The sequence below is a fragment of the Ammospiza caudacuta genome, chromosome 11 (genome assembly GCF_027887145.1).
Source record: "Ammospiza caudacuta isolate bAmmCau1 chromosome 11, bAmmCau1.pri, whole genome shotgun sequence".
Classification (NCBI taxonomy): domain Eukaryota; kingdom Metazoa; phylum Chordata; class Aves; order Passeriformes; family Passerellidae; genus Ammospiza; species Ammospiza caudacuta.
The window spans coordinates 23,771,875-23,798,554 of record NC_080603.1 but is presented as its reverse complement, the minus strand read 5'-3'; the positions used below and the strand labels follow the sequence as shown (position 1 = coordinate 23,798,554).

General features: G+C 39.4%; 1 protein-coding gene across 2 annotated transcripts; it reads left to right on the top strand.

Annotated features, from left to right (window-relative positions):
- Positions 1 to 26,680, top strand: PRKCI (protein kinase C iota). Of its 2 annotated transcripts, XM_058812615.1 has the most exons (18): positions 1 to 233; positions 7,326 to 7,447; positions 11,805 to 11,894; positions 13,262 to 13,312; positions 14,514 to 14,599; positions 15,621 to 15,761; positions 16,552 to 16,606; positions 17,083 to 17,141; positions 17,617 to 17,793; positions 18,520 to 18,617; positions 19,388 to 19,474; positions 20,056 to 20,191; positions 20,679 to 20,766; positions 21,675 to 21,800; positions 21,903 to 21,982; positions 22,939 to 23,028; positions 23,309 to 23,424; positions 24,179 to 26,680. In XM_058812615.1, the coding sequence occupies exons 1-18, from the start codon at positions 118 to 120 to the stop codon at positions 24,264 to 24,266; spliced, it is 1,806 nt and encodes a 601-aa protein (XP_058668598.1). In that variant the 5' UTR covers positions 1 to 117; the 3' UTR covers positions 24,267 to 26,680. The 2 variants fall into 2 exon arrangements, with proteins under 2 accessions (XP_058668598.1, XP_058668599.1); XM_058812616.1 differs by lacking the exon at positions 14,514 to 14,599 and having other exon boundaries at positions 213 to 233.

Here is a 26,680-nt window from a genome sequence, read left to right as displayed (position 1 = left end):
CGGCGCGGGCGGGGCGCGCTGGAGGCGCGGGGGTCGCGCAGCCGCCGCCCCGGCCCGCTCCGAGCCTGCGGCTCCCCCGCTCCGAGCCTGCGGCTGCCCCGGCCCGCCTGGGCGGCGATGCCGACACAGCGGGACGGCGGCGCCGGGAGCACCATGTCGGCTCCGGGCGGCCTCGGGGGCAGCCTCGGCGGGGACAGCGCCCACCAGGTCCGGGTGAAAGCCTACTACAAGGGGTGAGTGCGGGCGCTGAGCCCCGGGGACGGCCGGGCGGAGAGCGGCGTCCGAAGCGGCGTCGCGGGTGTTCGGGGCACCCGGGAGTGCTCCTGGCTCAAGCCCTGGCTATGCCCTGACTTGTAGGGGAGGAGGGAAAGAGCGGAGGAAAAACACTCCACGACCAGCCGGCCGTGCTGAAATGGGTGTCAAGTGCAGGGCTGGTGTCAGGGTTCGGGGGGACGTCGGAGCCTCCCTTCTCTGGGGTGGCCGTCCCGGTGGGCAAGGATGTGCTGCTGGAGCAGCCTCTGCCCTGCTCACCCTGCTTCCCTTCGCCCCCAGGTCTTGGCTGCCTGCTGAGAAGTACATATGCCTTCATAATCCACACCAGGATGTTTGGGATCCAGCTTTCATCCTGGTCTTTCTATGTTAAGTGATGTTCAGGACTAAAGGAAGAGGATGTTTGTATGAAAACTTGTTTCATGGGTTCTTAGGCTGCTTGCCAGGGACCGAGCGATTTCCAGGGGACTTTATGAATGGTAGCTCAGATGCATCTACTGTCAATTATACTTCTGCTCTTAAAAAAACCCCCAAAATACTAGATGGCTGTGAAATGAAAATATGATTTTTTTTTACCTAATTCAGTGGTTCTCCAGCAATAACACACAGAGCTAAAGAAACGTTCTGTCTTGGATTCACAGGCAGCTATTAAATAGTAACAGTTACAGGACTTAATAAGTTTCAGTGCAAGGGTTGCCCGTAGTTCATTGGGCCATTAAGTTTGAGGGGAGGTGATCTAAGCGGAAAACAATGTAGGTTGCATTTTTGGATTAAGTGTGAACAGGACGCTCTTGATAGCTTCCTTCCAGTTATGTGTGTTAAGCACAAGAAGAGGTGTAATAATTTTCAGTATTTACTCTGTGCTATCTCTAGCTGTGTAACTTTAAGGAGAGGTATAGAAACTATGCTGAGCATTTGGTATTTGCTGCTGTGTTTGGTTTCTGGCTTGTGTCTGCTTTGGGGCTTTTCTTGACAGAAGTGTGTAGAGACTGGCCCAGTCTGTGGCTTTAAAGGACATGTGAGACCCTGTCAAAGTATGTGAAATTCGGAGCTCTTTGTTTCACAGTCCCTTTAATCCACTTTTTCTTAAGGAAGCAAAGATGCCCCTGGCTATTAGCTGGTAGAGGTGTTCATTTGGTCAGACAGTGAACTAAAACGGGAACTCCTCTGGGTGGAAACCATTTATTTTTCTTCTGCTGGGTCAGTTTTAATCTTGATCATTTCCACATGCAATCACATGGATTCTTGCTTTAGCACAGGGAGGAAGCAGCCCAGGGTTGTGAGAGTGAGGAAAAGAATCTGCTCCGTTGGGCAGGAATGCTGGCTCATGACACTGGTAATAATTTCACAGGCACTGGAATGTTTCTTTTGAGTCTATCCATTGACTTTTTATCTGTTAATGCAGTTATCAGTTTAATAATGGCATTGAGTCATAGAGGGTGTTGGTTAACCATTGTGAATACCAACAAACTAACAAGCTGAATGCCTTAGTCATGATTTATTTTGACATGCAGGCAAATTATTCTCTCCACTTTCTTACAACAGAAAGTCTCAAGCCCCTTCTCAGACTTGCACTATCTAGTTGATATCAAAGCCAAACATTCTACCTGCATTTACCCTGAAATGACTCTGAGACTGAGAACTGAATGCTCATACCAAAGGCAGCTTTTCCCCCGTTCTTCAAATAAACTGTCTCAGAGCTGGATCGAGGAATTAATGGGAAACAGTGTTAATCAGGAAGCGTTAATCTCTCCTAATTTCCTTTTAATGGAAGCATTTAAGTGGGTTGTAGAAGTTATTGGGAAAGTCTGGCTGTGAAGGTCTTTTCATCTTCCAAAAAGAGTTTCTGCTTAAAAAGAAAAAGAAACAAAGAACCACCAAGCCTACCCAACCCAGCCACTTAGAAGCGCAGATTTGTTCTTGAAACGTTTGGGAATCTGATAGTCGGGATACTTGCCTGGCCCCAAAACTCGGCTGGGTCTGGCCAGGAGCCCAATTGCTTTGCTCAGCCAAGACAAAGACTTCACACAGGACCCTTTGAAGAGCCTTTGTTTCATTGAACCTTGCAGTGCTAATTCTTTATCTTAAATTCATGAAATATGTTAAAATAGGACAGGAAATTTTCCTAAAAATGAACACAGATCATGAGAATAAGGGGATGGGGAATTCCCAGAGACTTGGGAATTAGGGCATTAAGCTGAGCTTTTCCAGGTATTTCCTTCTCTCAGTTAAACTGTGCTTATCTTCCACATAGGATTGGTTGTTTAAAATTCTTAAAATACTGTTACATATTTTAGAGAGTTACTGTGATCTGTGCAGTGTGTGTAATAGAGATTCCTGAGGGGGGTTTTAGGAATTCACTTTGTTACTCTAGAGGTGATTTTTGTTGATACAATACCAAAATATAGCAGCTCCGAGTGTGTGGCACTAATCAGCATCTGTAATTACAACAATTTCAGCACTCTGATGATGTTCAAAGTTTGCCTTTTGTCTTACCTCGTTTGCTGGAGATGCTTTTTGTCAGGTCGGTACAAGAAGTTGTTACATCATTCATACGTATTTGTAGGAGTAGGGAACAGGTAGGAATAATTCACTGCTCGTGCTCAAGGAATCCTGTAGAATTCATGCTGATTTAAAAAACCAAACAGCTGTAATAACCATTTTTCTGTCACGATTAGATCTGCTAGCATGTATTCTTTCAGTGCCTGCCATAGATTTTATGCTGGTTCTAGCTGTGTAGGCTGTAATGTAGGTTAGATTTTTAATAAAAAGGGGTAGATACCAATGCTTTGTTCGCCTTCAGCTTGATTTGGGTCAAATGAAGAACACACCTGACAGTCCTCTCATGATACATGGTAAACCTGCTTATTTTCTTAATTTTAATTACTTAATTACTTTTGTTACATGAGTGGAAAAAGTGTGAGGAAAAAATACATTTTAATTGTAAAATCAAAATGCACCTCCATGAAGATTTCCAGGGCTATAAATTTCTTAAGGATACTTGAATTCTTGCATAATTTCTTTTTATTTTTCTTTATCTTGGGCACTTTTTTTGGTCAGTTTTTCAGTACAGCATCTTATGTGGTCTGTTGATGATAAAGTTCTTTTTAGAAGAGCATTCATTTTAAGAAAACTTTGAATTAAGCCTGTGAATTCATTTTCCCCTCTTGCTGTTTCAATATTTATTTATTTAGCCTTTTGACAATATATTTTTTCCAGAAAAACAGACTTGCACAGGGGAAAGCAATACTTTAAATGGCTGTGAATGGCAGCGGCTGCCCCTCACTGTACAGAAATGACCCTGACACAGCAGAATTCCCCAGGAATCCTGTGGGAAGCTCTAATTAGACCTTTTCAAAGCCTTAATGACTGGCCCAGGTGTGTGATGCATGTGTGGATATGTAGGTAACATGTATAATGTGTCTGTACATTTCCCCAAACATAATATGGGATATATGAGGCTGCAGGTGGAAAAGTCTAAAGCAGTAGTGTCTGTTCTTACAGGGTTGTTCTCTCAGGGGAGTTCAAGATCAGAGTGAAAAATGAGGTACAGATATTGAATTGTGTTTAATTGTTGCCATTGGTTTGGGGGTTTTTGTTGGTTCTGGTTTGGGATGGTTCTTTTTTTTTGTTACAGGACATTACAACTCTTGGATGATTTGTAAAAGAAACTCTGAGGAAAGCTGTTTGATCTCAGGAAAGGTGGAAAATATGGTCTTCTATATGTATTTAAAATATGTTCTCTAGTGTGTTTAGATTTACGATTTGCCTTTTCTCAGTCTTCCTATGTTTTATGAAATCTAAGATTTATGTTTTACTGATACTGATATTTGCAGGATATTGACTCAGGTCTTCCAGTGGTATGAATAAATGATCTTTATTAATATTTATGAAAGATAGAAGTGATAGCATATTCAGTTAAAGTAATTCAGGACAAGTTCTGTCTTGTATATTTGCATGTTTCCTACTCACAGGTCCCTGATTAGGACCAATTACAGTAGTGCTAAAACAAATTGTAAAAACTCTGGTGCTTCCATAGTAAGAGTTAATTGGCACCTCCAGATGTGGTGGTGCAAAAGGTGTGCTTGAATCAGATTTTCTTCTGATTTCCTATGTGTGCCAAGAGGGGACAAACAAAAATCTTATTTCACCTTGGAATAACTTTGTGACAAACATGCTTATTCCAAACAGTGTATAACCTTATCTTCATCACAAGGAAAGACCTATTGATAAGAACACTTTCCCCACATCTCAGTAAAAGAAAACATTTTGTATCTTTAATTTAGGTCAGCAGGCTATAGTCCACATTCACTTTCCTCTGTCCCTTCATTTGGCCAACTAACTTTAATTTAAAATGCAAAATTTTTTCTCAGTACAGTATAGCTTCTTCTTGGCTTGAGTGCATGCAGCTTTTTCCTAAGGAAGGCATCACCAGTGCTGTGTTGGGGGCAAGAAGTGAGGGGACACCAAGGTGTGAGAGCAGAACCATTGTGGGAGTGAGACCTGTGCCAGCAGCAGTGTCAGGGTCACCAGGGGAGTTCAGATGGCAAAGTAAAGCAGTGGAGAGACCTGTAACCTTTCAGTTCCTGTGTTATGTAGATATGGCTTGTGGAACCTTGTTTGTACTTGACATCATCTTTCTCTTTTAATGTTGCTGTTGGCTAGAGTTCTCTGAAAGACTGGTTACTGTCTGCTGTAGCAGAAGAGATATTCCAAATTATTTGGTAACTCTTTGATACATATCCTGCTAGAGGTATTAGAGTAGTAATTTAGAGAACATGCTTAAATTCTGAAATAATTAAACTCTTCTTTTTTTCTAAAGGAAAACTGGTGTGCTACTTAAAGGTGCCAACAAGGAGTAAGAGTTTGGTTTTGTTTTTTTCATTTGGTACTAGCTTTTACTTTAGAGATATGAAGAGATTCCAAGGCTGTTCAGTACATCTTAACATTGTGATTTTTCCTTTTTGCTGCCGTACAAACAAGTCTATTTTAAGTGAGCTTGAATCATCATATTTGAAAATGTGCTGAACAGATTTTCCTAATATATATATAATTTAATCTTCAGTTTTTGCTGAAGCATCAGTGATTAATCTCAAAACGTGTGGTCTGTAACTTTGTGCTTTTCTGGCAGTAGTAGTCAATTAATAAACTCTACTGGCTAGTTCAATACCAGAAAGCCCCGAAATGTAAATATATATGAATATAAATATAAATACTTTGGCTTCTCAGCACTCTTCAGAACTAATTTTTTTGTTTAAGAACATATTCCACAGTGAATATATCTGTGCTAAAATACGACTCAAGGAAGGGATGGTAAACTTAGTGGAGCTGCTAACTAAGCAGTGCCTGATTTCCTTCCCAGAAAAACAGGAAATACAGGTTAAGGCTTTGCCTGCTAATCCAGGCTTGCTGTGTGGTGGCTGCTGTGTCTGTGACAGTGACACACTGTCAGATCCTGTCAGATCCACCTGGTTGGCACTGGGCTCCCAGCTGGTGTTTTGGTAAAAGATGTAAAGGGAGACCTTTGGGTCTGGAAAAGAGTTTGCTGGGTTGGATGAATGTGACTGGGGCTTTCAAATAAAGCCCCATTTGCTGTAAATGACTGTGCTGTGTCTAAATACCAGGGTCCAGTTGTTGTTTTGCATTTTGTCTCACGTGGAAAGAGCAGGAGGGATTCCTCTCCCAAATCACATAGCAGCTTTTTGACTGCTTTATTCAGATTATTGAAGAGATGTTGTGTTTATCCTGGGCACACATCTGCTGTATATCCTGGAGCCTGTCCCCTAACTAAACCTAACCCAACTGATGATGCTTATAAATCCAGAAGCTGCCTCTCTGTTCTTCCACAGTACTTAGAAATTGCCAGTTGATTTTATTCCTGCTGCTGCTCTCAGAGGAGCCTCAGGCAAGCAGTTTGGTTTTTGTGTGCTCTCTGCCCCTCCTGAGCACTGTTCCGGTTCCATAACCACAGCATTTTATGTTAAGTCACCTTCTTGATCTCAATCTGCCCATGCACATGATGATTTAAAGATATTTAACTTGCTGCATACTACACTTCAGTCTGGTAGGAACCTTGATGGCATTTCTGACCTGGTAAAAACTCTGTTGTTTCATTAATTTTTTTTAGCTCCCCGAAGCAGTCCTGGGCACTGGCACCCACCAGAGCAAATCCAGCTGGGGGAGGTTTTTATGGGAAGATTAATCTAGTAGTTCAAACATGAAGCTTTTATGCTATGTTTGAAGAGTGTGTTGTAAACAGCCTTCCTCCCTCCTCTAACTGTGTCCCAACTCCTTTGGTTAAGGGTCTGAGCCCTGTCACCTGTACCCCTTTAAGGCCCAGCCAATGCAGTGGGCCAGCATTTTTTGCTAACATACTAAAACCAGGTTAACTCACTTTTATTTATCACAGAAATACCCATTCTGCATAGCAGTAAAGCAGCACATTTCAATTCTAATTATATGGCTCTCTGTCAGCCTTCCCCTTCATTGTGTGACGCACTCCTCTTTTTTTAAAGGCACTTTGAATATTTGCACATGCCCCCAGATCTGCTAGGAAATCTGTTTAGTATTTGTCATTAATTTTTCATAACATCTACACTGTGTCTACAATCAAAATTTAGTTGGAGTTGATGTATGTGTTTTTACATTTTGCTACTAATAACTAAATAACTGTTAAAGAGGAAGTAAAACCAGAAATATCTTTTGAACATTATTCAAACTTTTGCAGCATTTAATTCTTGAGTTTCCGCTGGTGTAAGAGATCTGATTTCTCTGTGTGGTTAATGTCTGCTGCAACTCACTTCATGGTTACTTGTGGGCATAAAATCTGAGTTTTTCTGAAGCAGATACCTGGAGGATTAAATGTCAAGTAATAAAAATCACTTGAAGCCTGACTTTACTATAAGAAGGGAACTTAGGTACTTTATTTTTTGGAGGGAGCTTCATCAGGGATGCAGCTCTAAGTTAATATTCGTGGTGTATGGAAGGTGTTAGAGATGATGATCAGTGTTATGTTTTGTGGAATAGTTTCTGAAGTTCATTTTTCTCTTTCCCAGGGACATCATGATAACCTATTTTGAGCCTTCCATCTCCTTCGAGGGCCTGTGCAGTGAAGTTCGGGACATGTGCTCCTTTGACAACGAGCAGCTTTTCACCATGAAGTGGATTGATGAGGAAGGTAAGTCAGTGCTCCTCAATGCATTGCTCAGCTTCCCAGCTTTTCTGTCCCGTTCATCTTTTCCTTTCCCTCTGCCTTCATAGGATAAGCTAATAAAACATAGAATCTGACTCCAAAAATAAGTTATCCAATGTCTTCTAAAGTAGAGCTTAATGAAGAGGTATTTGTTTCACACTACTTAGTGTGTAGCTTGCTCTCTGTCTTTATAAACCAAACAAGACCTCAGTGACTACAAAAATGTTAATTCAATGTTAGGATTTCTTATGAAGACAGGAGAAAGGACTCCTTTCTAATGATGAAAATTCCCTTTATATCTTATATTTTTGAAAGTTAAACAGACATTAAGTTATACAAATTGCAGTCCTTTTCTAAAATATTGATATAATTTAATGTATAGTTGAGTTGTATGTGTAACCAAAACCATTATATCTCAAGTGTTTTTATCACCTGTTACTTTAGCAACCTAAAGTCTCTTAACATAGAGCTAATAATAAAACTTCTTCCAACTACTAATGATGTGTGGTAACTTTTCATCCAAGTGCAGTTGACTGAGAACTCATCTTTAGTGCTTACATAATGGATCTTAAAGTTTACCTTGGATGAAAAAAGTCCAGAGTCTGTTCTCCCTGTTAACAGATGTCATCCATTGAGCTGTCCGTGTACAGTAGTAATTTTTTTGAAGGTTATTTGTAGGTTCTGTTTTCTCAGTGGAATTAGTTCATCCCACACATAGGTTTTGAGCCACAGCTACAAGGAAGAGCCCTCTGAATGATGAGATTGCTGTGGAGTTATTTTAGCTGATGCAGTACATAAAAGGCTGCAGTGTGCAGTGATTTGTTGGCTGTGGTTGTGTTTGCATGCAGCCATCAGCATAAATGGTGCTTATGGAACTGTTTCCTCCCGTTTCAAACTGGGCTGCTGCCAGTTTATTCAGCCTAAAGCTGAACGTGGAGCAAAGTTGATTTTTGGAGGTGCCATATAGGCAGGTGTGTTGAAGATTATGTGGTCTTGGGAGTCTGAGCAGGTGGGGATTTTTCTTCTCATCATTCCAAAGTTATTTATGCCAGGCAGATGCAGTACAGTAAAATAACAGTGTTTATGACTGAACTGTGCAGCAGAGCTACTGGGAGTTGAACATTTACTTTATAATATACTGGCTGTGTTGTTTTATCATCAGGAAGATAATGGACTCCTCACTGCAGTGGAGGAATCTGCACTGTCAGTCATAGCAGGAAATATATTTTTTTTTTTTTTAATGAAAATTTTGTACTGATTCAATAATTTACTTGAAGCCAAAGTTTGTTCTGTCTCAATTTCAGCTCCTTAATTAGAGATAGATTTACTTAAAAAAGGAAGGTTGTGGTTTTCCTGAACTATTTTCATGTGTAGGATTTGATTTTCACAAGCAATCCATTTTTGCTTAATCATTGACTTAAAGTTTAATGTCAGTGGAGAAAAAGTTAATCTGCCAATTAGGAATGTGTTTAAAGCAAATCCTCCTGTCTTTATTGTGAATAATTCCTGCATGGACAATACATGGCTTCTTGCCAAGCTCCCTGCCTCTTCTCTCAGCACCACTCTATAGTGTTTTCAGTTGATATTCTTTCTAGAAACCTGTTTTGCTTTACTGGAAAATGCCTGTAGCACATCCTCTCCACCAGCCTGAGGTTCACTGTTAGCATGAGGAAATGTGTGCTGTGGGCTGGTACTTGTTACACTGTTACTCATGGTTTTTATAGTCTGAGAGAAGATAAGGGGTCTGGGGCATCACTCCTTCCTGACCAAACTGGATTTACCTGGACACTGAGGTTTTGATTTGTCATAGAGTAAAAGCCTTTGCAAGATGAGGGCTTCACATGTAGCTACTCTGATTTCATAGAGGCAATGGCACACAAAGATTTAATTTGAGTGGAGTAATTTCCAAAATCTTCAGATACAACTGGAAAATAAAATAAACTTGATTTAATTTTAGGCAAATTTCTATTTTTTCCATATATGGTCAGTTCAGCTTCACTCTGCCTTCTGAAACATCCTGTGGGTTGGCCTTGTGTGTCTTCAGTCTGTTTCTCGCTATATAACTCAAAAGTAAATATTTTCCTATATATCCCAGCTGTCTTTAGCTGCAAAATTTGTACCACTCAAGCCTGTTGAGAGAGATGTCTGTAAACCTTCTGTTCTGAGTTTGCTTGTTCTTGAGACCCTCTTTTGCTTCTGCCAAAAGGAAACACAGAACTGTTTGCACAGGTGTCGGAAACGAAGAAAAACTGGTTTGTTGATTCTCATAGTGAGTCTGAGTAAATACAATTGTTCCTTCTCCTCCCACTGCACAGTGTCAGTTTGTGCTGTGGGTGGGCACTCTGGTGTCCAGGTGTCCAGCTGTAGGGGAAAGTGGTTTGGTGGAAAATGACTGGTGGCTTCAAAGACTCATCTGGAGGATTTTGATGTGTAGGAAACAATAAACACAGAACTCTGAAAATGGACCATTTACATTTCTTATTTATATTTTTTGCAATAGCATAGAATGCACAGAACCACAGAATGGTTTGGGTTGGAAGGATGTTACAGATCATCTCGTTCCACTCCCTGCCATGAGCAGGGACCCCTTCCACAATCCCAGGCTGCCCAGAGCCCCATCCTGTCTGGCCTTGGACACTTCAGAGATGGGACAGCCACAGCTTTGGTGGGCACCCTGTGGCATTTGAGGCCTCCCCACCCTCACAGGGAACAATTTTTTCCCAATATTGGATCTAAACCCACTCTCTGTCGGCGTGAAGCCATTCCCCCTGTCCTGTCAGTCCATCCCTTGTAGACAGTCTCTCTCTTCACATTCCTTGTTGGCTCCTTCAGGTCCTGGAAGGCCACAATTAGGTCACCCCAAAGCTGCTCCAGGCTGAGCAGTCCCTGCTGTCCCAGCCACTCCTCATAGCTGAGTCCTCCATCCCTGTAATCAACTGGGTGACCTCCTCTGGGCTGGCTCCAGCAGGTCCGTGTCCTTCCTGTTCTGGGGGAAGACACATTGGCACAAATGCATTGTGATCCATTAGAAACAAAACAAATTCTCTGGAAAAGCTTCTGTGGGGTGAGTGGAAATACCTCCTGCTGCTGGGTGTGTGGTTGCACTGAAAAGCTTTAGCAGTGGCTGTATTAATTTGGATGCCTTGCAGTATAAAACACAAAGAGAATAGTTAATGGTCTGTTGCTTGTGAACTTTCTGACTGTGGTATTGACTGAGGACTCAAAGCAGTAAAACTTCCAGACTGGATCCAGCTTAGCTGGGATGGAAATGATTCTGCCTTCCTCCAGTTTGGTTACCCATAGCCAGTTTGCCATTTAAAGACATGGAAAGTAGTATTTCTGTTTAAAATTAGGAATATGGAAGGGCAGATTTGCTGTATGGGATTTGGGCTAAAAATAAATTTCTGCTCATGCTGGAGGACAAGCAGAGATAAATCTCTTGCTCTTGCACAGAACATCTTGTGTAGATGAAGAGGGGGGGAAAAAGTTGAGCTAATAACTAGAAGTATTTTCTTTCTTTGGGGCAGTGATGATTGAGACTCAACATTGTTTTTAAAATGTTTCAGTTACAGTATTATTTGGAAAAAGGCTTATTCTTTTAGGGGGCTAATTTTTTAATAATGCTACTAATCTGCATCTGGCACCAAAGAAAACAGAAAAGTTTGAGAAACTTTATCATCAAGGATTTGGTATCTAATTTAGTCTGCACCATCACAAATGGTCAACAAAACTGCAGTTGTTTTATTAAAAAAATAAGAAACAAAACCAGCCAACTCCCACCTTTCTTTTGCCTTGAGTCCTTTCTTTAAGGAATTTTATTTCAAATAGTTGTGTGAGTGTGAAAGTAGTAGTTACAAATCAGAAAAACGGGCACTTAGATCATGTTATTTGTCAGAAGTTTCCATTGAGGTTTGAGGTGAGACTGGAGCTCTAACTGCTTTTGCAGCTCCTGGTGCAAGGCTTGGCAGTGCTGAAGCAGCTGTGAAAATAGGATTGACTCAGTTTTAATTAAAAATCCATGAAATAAAAGGTAATCTTAGGTGCTGGAATACAGCCTGCACCTCCTGTACTGAAGTAATGTGTAACCATGCTTGTAGCAATGATGTTTTGTTGTTATGATCTGCTTGCCTCTTGGGAATATCCCATGTTTTTATTTTCCCTGAAAGAACCCAATATGACTCTATTTTCAGATATACTCTTTGAACAATGTTAGGAATAAATACTACCACATTTGAGAATATTGCATTTTTTCTACCATGATTATCCTGGAACCAACTGTGAGTGAACTATTGAATGGTATGGAACTGCCTGGGTTGAGTTTTGTGCTATTTTCTTTCCACAGGAGATCCATGTACTGTTTCCTCTCAGCTGGAGTTAGAAGAGGCCTTTAGGTTGTATGAACTAAACAAGGATTCAGAGCTTCTGATCCATGGTAGGTGAAATTTACTGAAATTTCCTCCTGCTCGTGTTTGTACCTGTGAATGAGTGGAATTCTTACCTTCCATTCTGTGCCTTTCACACCCTTCTCCCCTCAGGCCTGTGGCCATCCTGGCAAGGGATGCTGATGACCATTCACTGTGCTTTTAGCTCTTCTTTTTTTAATTAAGGAAGAAAAAAGTATTTTGCTGTTAGTTAATTCATGAAATCCAGCCTCTGTTTCTTCATTCATTCAGCCTTACTGGCAGCAAATGGTAGCAGTGATAAATACAATTTATTTATTTATTAGAGTTATACATTATCCTGAAGTTGATTATGAATAAGTGCTTTAGAGCAGCATCTCTATTAGGGAAGAAAATTAATGAGCTCAATTTGTGATGGCAGATTAATGAAAAGTTCAACTTTTCAAAAATTAAGTACTTCAGTTTCAAACTTAATAATATCATGCCCCTGTTTAATGTGTAGTTGCTCAATTTTTGTTGTTCAGGGCTATATGCCTATTTTGGCAGCTTCTCCAGAATATTTTTCTAGCTATTTGCAACTTTTTATCAGTAGAAGGTCGATCTTGGTTTATCAGAAATGAGAGCAGAAAAGTCATCATTATGAAGTGTTGGTGTGTTACTACAGGGTCTCAAACAGCTCCTTTTCTTAAAAAGGTACCAAATATCTAGTTTATCATCAGCCCATTTGAAAGGAAATGACAGTTTTCCAGCTTCCCACAGAGAGTTTTTAAAAGGGGAAGAATATAATCAATTTGTAGATAGATTTAACTGCTTCTGTGCAGATCAAATTTTTCATCTGCCCTTTCCCCATTAATTTTTGTGTTTGATAAGCTTCTGATTAAACTGGCACCAGGGCTATCTGTCCACATTTTTGCTTCTCTCTGATGGCTACTGAAGCTGAATAAATTGTAGAAGATGGGTAGTGTTACTGAAGCTAAATAAATAGTGGAGGAAAAAAAATGCTTACATATTTAGCATCCTCTGAAACTGTTAGGACACTGTCATATAAAACATTGATAGTATTTAGAAATCTTGACTAACTGTGAAGATTGGCCACATGAAAAACCAAAATCATTATTTTTCTAGTTACTGTCATTAAGAAATAGCTTCATTTATTCTGCTTTTTGAGTATTTCTCATATATGTCACTGCTATGCCCAGCAAAAGGGGTTTGTGGTGGTTTGCAGCTTACCTCTTCTTAAAGAAGGTTTTGTTGAAGTGCAGTCAGTTTTATTCTCTAGATGGTTGAATGCATTTCAGGAGTGTTGTATTGAACAGAATACAACATCCAGAAATATTTATTTTCTGTCTGAAATGAAAGCTAATCGAAAGTTAATCAGAAGTTATTGTCTTTCTTGCAGTGTTTCCTTGTGTCCCAGAGAGGCCTGGCATGCCTTGTCCAGGAGAAGATAGTAAGTAGACATTTCAGCTAAGAAATACAGAAAATCAGTTCAGATTTCCTGTCTTAGCAGATTTTGATGTTCTTTGGTTTGGCATCCTGCACTTATGAATATTAATAATGTAAATCTGTAAAAGTCAAATATTTAAAAGGAATAGGAAATCTTGCTAAACTTAATGTTTTTCACTTCTGAATCATTGTTAATAAGCATTTCACATTCCTGTTAACTATCCATGTTACTCTGCTTTCCTTGCTTTTGCCTCTTCATTCATGACAGTTTTTTATCCTATTCCTGTCTTGGGAATTTGCCAGATTCCTGGCTGACAATTGTGAGCAGAGGCTTGCAACCAATGATAATCACTTGTCATGTCACTATTTACACATCTGTGGTTAATTAATTTGAAATTGATGTTTGGGTGCTATTAGGAGGATTCTCCAAAAACCTCTAGTGAGTTAACTGTTTTAGACATTAAAGAGCTTATTTCCCCCCAGTCTTAAAGTTTGATAAAAAAGGGTGTGTCTGTTATCTGTTATGCACACAAGCATCTGTCAGCTTGGTATCCAAATCTCTGACCAATCCAATGTACATGTGCATCATTAAAAGTAAACTTGATCAGAATGGGTAATGCTGGTTATCTGAAAAATGAGGTTGCAGACTAAATCAGAAAGATACTTACAGCTCAGTGCAGTTTTTCATATCTCTGTTTTCAGTTTTGGTTTCTGACATGCCTCAAGTAATGAAAAATAAAGTAATAGTTAAAAAAAAGAAAAATAAAAATTATTAGTGGCAGCTGCGGATTTAAAACACTGGAGGATTTGTCAAGCAATCTTATAAATCAGGGCATGCTCCCAATTCACCTCCCTTCCTCCTTTCCCTTCCCCACAGCTTCTCCCCAAGTTGAGCTGAGGTATGTGTATTCTTTGCACACAAGTGCTTGTATTGTTGGATAATTTACCTTCTTTTGACTCACTGTTCCTTTTAACTTCAGAAAAATCAGAGTTAATTTTGAGTTGATCAGGATGTTTTACTTCAAACGTTCTCCAAATCTTTAAAAAAAAAAAGGAAAAAGATACTTGGAGCATTCCTCTGTTTCTGTAAGGAGCAGGAGTGAAGCTTTACTCTGCGAGTTACTGTGCACAGAAACCTCCAGGAGAAGATGCTGTAGCTCTGTGTTTGTATTTGTCTGGATATAATCCTGTGTTTTTCCTCTTAGAGTCCATTTATCGCCGAGGCGCCCGCCGGTGGCGAAAGCTCTATTGTGCAAATGGTCACACTTTCCAAGCCAAACGATTTAACAGGGTGAGACTCTTGCTGGGTACTTAAAGCCATGGTACAGGGATGTCTTATTTTCATAATGGTGATGCCACTGCCTTGAAAAGTTATCAGGTAGCTTTATTCTCATTTTTGTTGTTTGTCTATACACTTCTGGTAATCCTGTATCTTTAGGAAACCTAAACAATATTAAATCATCAGGATTGAAATAGAAAAAAATGAAACAAATTGGTTGCAATTCACTTTACACATACTCTGAAAGCATAATGTCAAAGCTCCTGTGTTCCATTAAGACCTTCCCAGAGGGCAAACTGGAATGTATTAGATGGCTAAAAGTAGATATTCAGTTTTTCAGCTTCTGGGAGGAAAATAGTCTGAGCTTGCTTATGGTGCACAGACTTGTCTTTCATGACTTTTAAAGGAGAAAGCTGAGATGCTTCTCCAGGCAGCCTGTTTTTGGTGCCATGTAATCAACTGAAAATAACAAACCATTCAGAATGTTTTCAGGAAGCAAGGGTCAAATATAATTAGCTGAGGACCAAGAAGGCTCTGCTGTGTTTAAAAACATCAACAGCAAAAACCAAACCCAAAATGTTTGAGGAAGTCAGGTCCCTTGACAGCTTCAATAATCTTTCCTTCTTCTCTAAGCTCAGTGTATTGTGTGCTTAAAGCTTGAGATCGTCTCCACTAAACTTCATCTTGAGCATCCTCATGTCTAACTTCAGCTTTTTTGTTGTTGTTTTTTGACCTCATCTGGGTTAAAGGCTGTCAAGGCACCACAGTTAAATCAGTTAAATCCACTCTTGCCTCCATAGGCACCCTGTTTTCATGGACCTTTGGAGTTGTTTTGTGAATGTCCTTCAGCGAGTGGTGACCTTCCCGTTCGCATTGTCTGGTTGTTTAAGGTGTTGAAGCTTCTGCTCTCCTGCCTTCCTCTGTAAGGACTCACTACAGAGAAAACAGGAGATGAGCTTGGTTAATGCACGTGTGGCTGGCCAGTTTTATTCAGTTTTGCTCTGTACTGAGCTTGGTTGGTTTCTGCTTGCAGAGAGCTCACTGTGCCATCTGCACTGACCGGATATGGGGCCTGGGGCGCCAGGGCTACAAGTGCATCAACTGCAAACTCCTCGTGCACAAGAAGTGTCACAAACTTGTCAACATTGAATGTGGCCGTCACACACTACAGCCAGTAAGTAAAACTGACCTGATCGATTGTCTGAAAAAAGCAGCAACCAGCCAATCAAGCAAATAACCCCCTCTCCTCATTTTATACTGTTGGTTTTCAAACTGTAGCCTGCAAATAATCACAGTAGTTGAAACATAATTTTTATGGTTACCATGACTTTTGCAAGAAAGTTTGGAGTTCGTCGAGCAAAGTTGCAACTTCTAGCAAGACAGGAGTCTAGTCTGCAAGTCTGACATTATTTCCCTTGTCTCATATAAGGGACAATTATCCCATCCTTCACAGGGATGTTGCATAGCATGTATATATGTACACAATGTTTTACATCTTCAGAATGGATAGGTGGAGTAAATTCTCTAAATATCTGATAAATTATTGGATTATTTCTCATTTACAGCAAAGGAATATGAAGAGCAGAAATTTTGACTTTTCTCCTAAGAAATTCAGTCATTTCAGTTCTTAAGTCCCAAGAAAAACTGAGGTTATTACTGCTCCTGGTTTAACGAAGCAGACAGTTTAAAGTCTATATTTTGGGAATTCTTTTGATATAATTCTTCTTTCATATATATGCTGCTGAAGGACTTGAGTTTTTCTATGTCATGACCTCCAGGAAAGAAGGAAAATAAAGAATGCAGTTTTTTATTTCATTGTTATTGTTTCAGTTACTATGTTGACTAGTCAAGTTAAAAAGTAGCTAGATTATATTCCTCAGGGCTCATTAATTTCATTTATTGATTCTAAAGTAATGTGTCTGACACTTGGACAGTGTATTACAAAATCCTGTTTATGTTTGCAGGAGCCAATAATGCCTATGGATCCATCATCAGTGCATTCAGATAATGTAGAAACAGGTAAGATCAATAATGTTTTTCTTTAAATTACTATAAGTTGCTGAAAAGTAAACTTAGAAGTAAAATTATTTTTACAACGCTTCTTTACTTTTTAATAGAATAAGAAAAATAAGACTGTTTCTTAATGCTAAGGAGGATAGAAATATACTAATTTCAGTTTTCCTTATCTTACCAGTTTCAGAAACTTGACTAAACAAAGAAAAATTTATGCTGTCAGTTACATTTAGTAAGCTGAGTACTTCAAATGCCATGATCAGGCAAAAAACCTCAAAACCAAACATGTTTATTCTTGTGGCAATCAGAGTGATGGTCCTAATGCCAACCCATCCGTTTTGAATACTTGCAGTGAAGCATTTAAACTGTGTTTCTGTGACTAATCGAAGCTTTTAAACTCTTTCTCTGACTGTGGAAATTTTAAGGAAGAGGAAAATCTTGTTGTGTTGCATCAGTCTAATAAATTTTTCTTGCCCCTTCAGTGATACCATACAATCCTTCGAGTCATGAGAGCCTGGACCATGTTGGTGAAGAAAAGGAGGTAAGAAATCTTATCCAAGCCAGCTCTGTTCATAGAATCACAGAGTATCTGAAGTTGGAAGGAACCCATGAGGATCTTCAGGGATCTTAAAGCCCGTTTGTCTCAATTTCAACATTTTAGTAGTTTAATTTGCCACAAGCTGAAAATTAGCACAGAGGGCACATTTGGGTTGCTTTTGTGATATGTCCATCTGTGGCTTGTATGCTGCTTTATTTTGAAATAAAATAAGGTTGAGTTGAGATGTGTTTTGATTGAGAAAGTGTTCTAAATTCTCCCATTTTGGTTTGTTTCTTATCTGCCAAGACTCCTTTGTTTCCCAGCACATTCCTTTCCAGGACAGTACAGTCTTAAGATAACAAGTGTTAATTGAATTACTTGTTTATTTTAATTTTGAAATGTTGCTTGAAATGCTGACTTTTGCAGTTGCTGACACTGGCAAGGCTGCTTCCTCATTTCAATGCATCTTTATCCACAGGCAATGAGCATTAGGGAAAGTGGCAAAGCTTCCTCCAGTCTGGGCCTGCAGGATTTTGATTTGCTGCGGGTCATTGGAAGGGGCAGCTATGCCAAAGTGCTGCTGGTGCGGCTGAAGAAAACCGAGCGCATTTACGCCATGAAGGTGGTGAAGAAAGAGCTCGTCAACGATGATGAGGTGGGCAAGGTGTTCTCAGTCAGCTGGGCAACTCTTCCAGACAGCTCCAGTGTCCCCCAGGAGGAGGGAGCCAGGTCTGGGCTGCAGCACTCAGTGAGAATTCTGCATGTGGCTTCTTGTACTGTTCTGTAGGAGGTTCACAAGGCAGGTCACCACGTGGAGTCTGATTTTCATATGTTCAAGGCTGGGTTTTTGGCACAAAGAAATCTCACCATGTTATTTTATTACTTGTTAAATCAGACCTCCATCCTAGCAATTTTTGCACAGTGATTAGTGCAAACATGTCAGAAATTGCACTGTTAAACTGCTAAAAAGTTCTTGTTGCTGAGGATTTGCCTTGGGTTTCTTTAGACTACTCTGAAAACATTGGAGTGACTGTGGCTTGCTGTCCAAGAGCTTCTGCATTTATTTCTCAGTCTACCATTGATTCCTTCTGCATTTCTTGGTGCTACTTTACATTTCCCTGCACCAGTTTGTCTTTTATAGGTCAGTGTGGTTTCACTCCCAAGGTGCTTACACAGTGAGGCTAAGAGTAGAGGACATCCAGGAAATAAAAAGTATGTTATCAGCTATTGCTTCACATTTCAGAACTATAGAATATTTCATTTCTTGCAAGTAAAACAAGGACAGCAAAGCCCTTGAATGTCTTTGTGCTAATTGTCATTAATACTTGACCTAAGTAGTGCAATAATCCTTTTCTGAATGTCACTTTTCTTCAAAAAATAGGATATTGATTGGGTTCAGACAGAGAAACACGTCTTTGAACAGGCCTCAAATCATCCCTTTCTGGTCGGACTGCACTCTTGCTTCCAGACAGAAAGCAGGTAAAGGTCATAAATTAATAATAAATTAGTCTTATTAAAAACATTTCATTCTATCAGGCACCTCAAAGGCCTAAATTTACAACATAAAGTGTTAGGTAGGAAAGTCAATGTTTTGTAAATCTTTGTAGTATTTTGTGATCCAAAGCCATGTGCATCTGAGGTTTTCAGATGGGGAAAATGTAAAGTACTGGTAGATGTGCTGGGAAGGATTCTGGGCAGGAAGACAAGTGTACCTATTAGGAAAAAAGGGATTGAGAATATGTGATAGAAGAGAATGTAGAATGGAAGGAAAAAAAGGCTTGAGGAGATGAAAATCAAAAGTACCAAAACCAAGGAATAATTGTCTCAAACTTGCCTGGATTCTTTGAAGACAAATCTGTGAGCAAGACTCAGAAAATAGAATGTGAGTTTTCAAAAGAAAAACCAGGTAATAGAGATGAAAATTATTATTTTTCTATTCTGTACAGTAATAGAAACTGATGTGGCTCCATACAGTCAGTCACATGTGTAGTAATGACAAGCAGTACCTGTAATGGATGAGGAATATGGGAACATTACATTCCTTTAGCAATGAAGGAATTATCTAGAGAAACTTTGTATACTTGATTTTTAACTTGGGAATTTATTCAGAGGAGGGGGAAATGGTAAAACCAGCTGTGGTGCCAGAGATGGGAGGAGTGGAATGGGCATTGTTCTGTAGCAGAGCTGTAACATCTCCCACCTCTTTTAGCTGTGCACACAATCATTGGTAACAATCCTGTGTGTTCCAGGTTATTCTTTGTTATAGAGTATGTCAATGGAGGAGATCTGATGTTCCATATGCAGAGGCAGAGGAAGCTGCCAGAGGAACATGCCAGGTGTGTCTCATTCCAGATTTCTTGCATCAAACCAGTGGTTTTCTGACATAGTGCAGCAGTGCAGAGATTATAAGGGATGAGCCAGCAAATCCTCTCCAGATGTTAAGGATTTAAGAAATGTGAAACTGCATCCTCCTTTTGCTGCTGCAAGCCACCGTGGTTTTGTTTCAAGAAGGAACTGTAACAGGAAGCATTTAGATGCTGTTTGCATTGGCATTATTCTGTATGACTTCAGTCTGCTATTTTTTTTCTAGAAGAACAGTTTTGTGGGTTTTTTTTTTCACATCTAATGATATCAATGTGTTTCTTGTACAACAACCACTACCAGCTGTCCAGGCAAATGCTGAGTTCTTGGTGCATATGCTTAATCTCAGATGGTGAGATAAAAGGGATGATTGCAGGAGACATTACTATTAACTAAAGACAAATTTTGGAGCGCATAGAAACATTTGTATGATTACAAACAATTTGCCACTTCTCTGTGTAAAAATTGAGATTATGTATAGAAAATATCATACTACCAAGACTGTTATTGTGCTTTTGGGTTTTGATTACTTAATCAGTACTTCTTTCTACACTAGGTTTTATTCTGCTGAAATCAGTCTAGCACTGAACTATTTACATGAGCGAGGGATAATCTACAGGGATTTAAAACTGGATAATGTGCTCCTAGATTCTGAAGGGCATATTAAACTCACAGATTATGGCATGTGCAAGGTAAGATCTAGTTTCTTGCTAACCAGAAAAATCAACAATTAAGGAATTGTGATAAATTAAAAGATGTGGAGCCTTTAAAAGTGAAATGTCAAGGTCTCTCTTTGTACACAGTGCACACAAGCTGTATATTCATTTCACTTCCACATGTGGAGAAAAGGCAAATGCCAGAGTGCACAGGCTGCACTTACATAAAGCTCCTGGATCAACTTGTCTGGGAGGGGTTGGCTGAAATAGTCAGGATAAGGTGATTTCAAAAGAGGTTGAAATGATCAGTCACTTGCTCCTGTTTGGATTCTGTGGCACTGCCCATGTTCCCTGGGAAAACTTCTGTGACTGCAAAGACACTGGAGCACAGCTTTGATTTTGCCATGGAATTGCCATAATGTTGGTTATTCAAGACTTTATTAATTCAAAGTGAAGATCTTAGCAGAGGAATGTTGGATCTTCAGTTAACTGTAAAGTATTTTCTCCCCATCTTTTCCTAAAGGAGGGTCTGAGGCCTGGTGACACAACCAGCACGTTCTGTGGGACTCCAAACTATATTGCACCTGAAATTCTCCGGGGAGAGGATTACGGTAAATAGAATTTCTTGTTGCTACTTTCTAACTTTCACCTTATCTCTTCTTATTGGAGTTGTTTAAGCAGTAGAAAGTAAAAATCTCCATTAGACACATGATCAGTCTTGTTTCCACATCCTGTCTGAAAAAGTAAACAAAGCCTTCAAAACATCACACAAAGCAAATGAGATACTCTGAATTGCACATTTTAAATTCTTTTGAACAGTCTTGAAGAATAGCTTGAGTCTTCCAAATTTATTATTGTTTATAACTATTTTAGATTCTGCTAATGATATACTTGCAGTCTGGAATTGTATTTGGTTTTGGAGCTTTACATTTGGCAGCAATGATAGATTAGATACAAATTCATTGCAAAAAGGGCTAGATAGTAGATGTCCCTTTACCTATTTTGATTTACCATCTTATTTCAATCAAATACTTCTTTCATGCTGGCTTCAGATACTCCTGCTTATCACAAGCTTTCTAGGCCAGCCAGACTGTATCAGCCCCAGCCTGGCTACTGGGATTTCTTTAGCAGTGAATAGTAGGGGAGATATGCTTTGCTCCATCAATGACTGACTTGCTGCTATTAAGACTCACACAGTTCTTCCTTGGCCTTATCTCTCACCATGGATAATGCACTGTTGGTTAGTAATGACTAGGCTTAAATATTATCTAAACCTTGGTTAAGGGCTTAATACCAACCTTTAACCTCTTTGCATTTCCTCTGCAGAGCATCTCCTCCTGTTGTGTACATAATGATCCACGTAATGTCTGCTGTAGTCCTTATCTCTCTTTTATTCAGCTAATTGGAAAGACTGGCAATACTTACATTTTTAACTTTTTTTTCTCTGTTTTTACCCTCAAAGGTGTTGGTATTTTTGTTGTGCAATATCTCCAGTGGTGTTTTCTCTCTTGAATTCCAGGCTTCAGCGTGGACTGGTGGGCCCTTGGTGTGCTGATGTTTGAGATGATGGCGGGCCGGTCGCCGTTCGACATCGTCGGGAGTTCTGACAACCCTGACCAGAACACAGAGGATTATCTCTTCCAAGGTAAGTACCATCAGTGTTCTGACACTTCAGTGCTTTGCTTCTGCTTAGCCTTTAAACTAACTTCAAAGATGCAAAGGCTGATGGAATCTTGTTTTCTTGCAGTAATTTTGGAAAAACAGATCCGAATTCCGCGATCCCTCTCTGTGAAAGCAGCGGGTGTTCTAAAGAGTTTCCTTAACAAGGTAAGAGCTGATGTACTTTATCTGCCTTCTACAGAAACAGGGTAGAAAAGGTGAGAGCCTAAAGCAGAATTTCAATGGGGCTGGGGGCCCTGTTCTAGAAACTTCTTTTAAAATCTGAAGCTCCTGGTTCTCAAACTGGGATTATGAGTAAATGCCAAAGTGAAAGGCATAGAAATGCTCCAAGTGATTTTTTTAACCTGGAGGATTGAACAAATTTACCAGATTTAGTTTGGTTCTGAGAGAAGCAGCTTAGCAAATAACTTGGACAGCTTCTGATGACTTCCTGGAGGGAAATGCAGAGGCAGGATGTGCTCACTGCTTGCTGGGGGCTCTCTAGCCTGAGAGCCAGAAGGTGCACGTGTGGTAGTGGATGATGAGTCTGAGCACTTGCTGGCTTTTAGTGACTGTTACATGTGTGGGAAGAAAGAGATACAGGAGAAACCAGTTTTGGATAAATTATTCTAAGGAAGTCACACCATTCACTGCACACTGTTACAGTTCCCTGGTAGTGTGTGCATGTTTGTACCTGGAAATGGAATTGTCTTGTTAAAATAAACTTATTTCCACAGTATTTACCAGGAGCTGCAGTTACTGCCCCAGTGTGATCTCCTGGCATAATCTCTTCAGGGAAGAGCAAGGGAAGGTGGGGGGAAAGAATGAAATTCAATAGTAATCTAACCAAGCCTGCTCTAAAACCTGTGGAATGTTTAACATGTCTGAATTAAAATTAAGAAAATCAGCATAGTCAGTTATATAAAATTCAGTTAAGGGCTTGCATATATTCCTCCCTATTTCAAAGGGTATATTTGAGCAGTTTCCAAAATAAATGATGCTAATTTAGTTCTTCAGCATTTCTTGTAACTCTGGTGTTTCATTTCTCATGAGATTTGTAACATTGGCATTTTATTCATGTGTAGGCTGTGGCATTCATTTAGAACTATTTTCTCCTTGCACAGGATCCAAAGGAGCGCTTGGGCTGCCATCCTCAGACAGGGTTTGCAGATATCCAGGGCCATCCCTTCTTCCGCAACGTGGACTGGGATCTGGTAAGTGAATGCCCCTCCTTGCCTGAGGATCTCTGCATACAGTGACAAAGTTGTTTTGAGCCTAAGAGAGAACCTTAAGCTCAAAAACATTAAGCTCTTAATTTATATTGTACCAAAATTGCCATACACAATCTTTTTTCCCTTTTACACACAGTAAATGCAGTAGATTATTAGAATGGTTGTAGAAAGTATAAAAAATAAACTTAATATAATTTCCAGCCTTGTTTAAAAATAATTCAATATGTTGTAACTCAGTGTGACTAAGTGCATTTATTCTTAGATGGAACAAAAGCAAGTGGTGCCTCCATTTAAACCAAATATATCTGGAGAATTTGGTCTGGATAACTTTGATTCCCAATTCACCAATGAACCAGTGCAGCTCACTCCAGATGATGAGTAAGTAATGTGGAATTTAAGAAGTTCAGAGAAGAAAAGAAGCTTTTTTTAAAAACTTGTTTGGGTGTTTTATATTGATAGTAGTCAGGTGAGATTATCCTGGCTGAAAAGCCTTTATAAAATGCATGATAATGTGCTTGATTTTGGTAGTGGATTTGTGGTTCCTTACTCTTGAGAGGCCCTGATTTGGGATGGGGAGGGAAGGACCTTTGTAATTTGATTGAGCTGCTCCTGTTCAGATTTTAGGAATTTTTATAGGGTTTTATATAACATTCGCATAGTATGTAAATATAAACAGTGTATATTAAATGTTACCAACATTTATGTTAATAAACATAAATAGTGTATGTTAAATGCAATCCAACTGCCTTCCTCATCCCTTTCTAAATGCAGACTGTACAAATTATGTTTAGAAAAGTTGCTGATGCAGGTGCAGTATCAATCACATCCTAATGTTTTCAGGTCCTTACAAAACTGACTGTTTAGGGCAAGTTTTGAAACTGCAAACCTTGCAGACTGCTTTGTGAGTTAATGAGTGAAGCCCAGTCACTGCTTTTGAGGGGTTTTGTGTTTTGGTACCATTATTGGGGTTAAAAGAATCCAGTGGTAACTGTAAAGGTAGAGAGGGACAAAAGATGGAAAGGAAATTTTCTCAATTGCAGTCCACTGAACAGTTTAAATTTTAAGTCAAACTATCAGTTAATGTTATCTCTTTAATTTTGCTCAACTAATGATTGTTTTTTAATCCTAATAGTGATATTGTGAAGAAGATTGACCAGTCTGAATTTGAAGGCTTTGAATACATAAATCCTCTTTTGATGTCAGCTGAGGAATGTGTCTGAATTCTCCATTTCTGAACTGTGCCAATTGTTACTCCGTTTGTTTCTGCATGGATAAACATCTCTCCATTTGGATGCACTTGCATAAAATGAGTAACTCAACATCCTGCCCTTGCCACCACCTAGTGTGAATTTTTTTTTTGTATTGATTATTGTCCAGGACAGTTGTTAGGCTGAACCTTCAGCTGCCGGATTTAAAATGTTAGAACTTTCTAACAGTTTTGCCAAATTTGAATTGTAATACAGGAGTTGGTCTCTGGGGCTCCTGACTGAACAAAGGGTCTGACTGTATAATTTGCCAGTACAGTGTTCTGTGCAAGGAAAAGTTTTCAGTGCTTAAAGAAAACAAATTGCATCAGGTGATGTTATAAATTATCTCTCAAGGATTTCAGATTTTTCAGCAAGATGAGTAAGAAGTTATCACTTCTGTAGTTCCAAATCTCTTCTCTCTGAACATCTGATTTCCCTGTTCTAGACATAGAATTTAGAGCTTTAGTTGTGCCCTTCAGACTGAAATGACAGCAAGGAGAGCAGATATTTACACTGAATAGGTCAAGACTGGCTGCCTTCGTGGGGAATATTGATCCTACCCTGAAGGAGACTATTAACTCCATATCAGAATTGGCAGACTTTGCTCCAGCACTCACACTAGGAATTGTACCCTGATACAGAGAGTGCCTTCCTAGCCTGGCCCTTCCAGCAAGGGTTGGACACGGCATCAAGTGTCAGTTTAATGAAAGAATTCTGTTAACTCTTTGAGAAGCTAAAATCTGTACAGAGTAATTCAGCAGTAATGGGCAGCTAATACTGAACCTCATTCTATTTATTGCTTTTATACTTGCTGTCTTAACTGCATCAGAAGTGCACACGGTACAGCCACAGCCTGGAAAAGGCATTGGTTCCTTTTTTATCTTACTGCCACACTTCTGAGAATGAGCTCCACTTTGCCAGTGGAAAAAGCATATCTAGAATAAAATAGGTGCTGTCCACAATGACTCCCTTACTTCTGCCCTTAGAGATGGTGATCTGTACTCACAATCAAAGCTGAAATGTTTGGCAGGCTCAAGGAAAGCAATTGAAAGAATGGGTGGAACTAAGACTAAGAGGTGTGTTTCTTACATTTCATGTTAGTAAGCAGTGTAATATACAGCACAGATAATTCTTATTTTTAATGCTAAAGCAATAGTTATGAATGTGTTGGGCTGAAGAAATGCCAAATGCATCACTTTTTTTTTTATTATTATTTTGGGGAAAAGGGATTAAGAGACACTGAGGGAAGGAATCTGTGTTCTGTAAGAGAAGATAAGTGTCACTGAAAGCAGATCTGAGAATCTGTAAGCACAAGTTGGCAAACATTACCTGAAGCTTTTAGTAGACTTTTGCTTGGCCAGTTTCTTTCTGTGAAAATCCTTGTATGGCAACACTAATTTCATAGCACAAGTTTTCTGGTGTATGTCTGTTCACTTCCATGTCAGCTGCAAGCAGAGAGATTGCACAAATCCACACTGGTGTCATGGTATGAGATTTAGTTCATGTTTTTATTTGCAATGTGAATAGGAAACTCTTTAGTATTGGGCTGAGTTTCCAAAACTGAGAAATGATTTGAGGGGCTTCAGTTTCAGGGAAGCATTGAACCGCCTCACTGCAAAAATCAGGTTTCCTTCAATTCAAGTTGCATCTTTTCAAATGTAAAATATCAGAGTGAACCTTCCTTTAAAGAGCAGCCAATGGGGTCAAGTGAACTGCTCTACATGCAGTTTGAAAATGATGATTGTTTAGCCTCTGACTCCTGTACCCACATGATCAGTTAGACATCAGGGCATAACTGTTATTAAACCTGGGAATCCTTTAAGGCAAACAAGAAAAGCCTTGTCTCTACAGTGGCATAATTTCCTACAAGGTATTAAGGGAAATGGCTTCATGTAAGGAAGGACATTTCTGCCATTCATCACAGAAGAGTAAAGCAAAAGTTAACTTTTTTTTAAATGTCACAGAAAAAAAACCTTTTTCTATTTACATATCTAACCATTAAGAACGTTGCAAAGTGACAAATATCTTAAATTACAGTAAATCCATTTTTACACTTTAATTTTCTCCAAAGTGCCATGATATTAACTGTTATTTTTCATTGTTAAGCATACAGCAACTATCATAAACATTCAGAAGGGACATTGGGTGTAAACATTCCAGTGCAGTAGGTTTTGTTTTTTGGAGAACGTGTCTGCATCAGAAGCATGATGTATTTATGTGGAGTAACCTCTTTTTTGTACACGAGTTGGATTCCTATGGGTGCTCTGCTAGTTAATATTGTCACTACTATTTTCCTGTTTTATGTGGAATAGGTCTTGAACGTTGTTGTGTAATCATTCCCTTTATTTGTGCACACTTTTTACTTTAAATAAAACATTTATATTAGA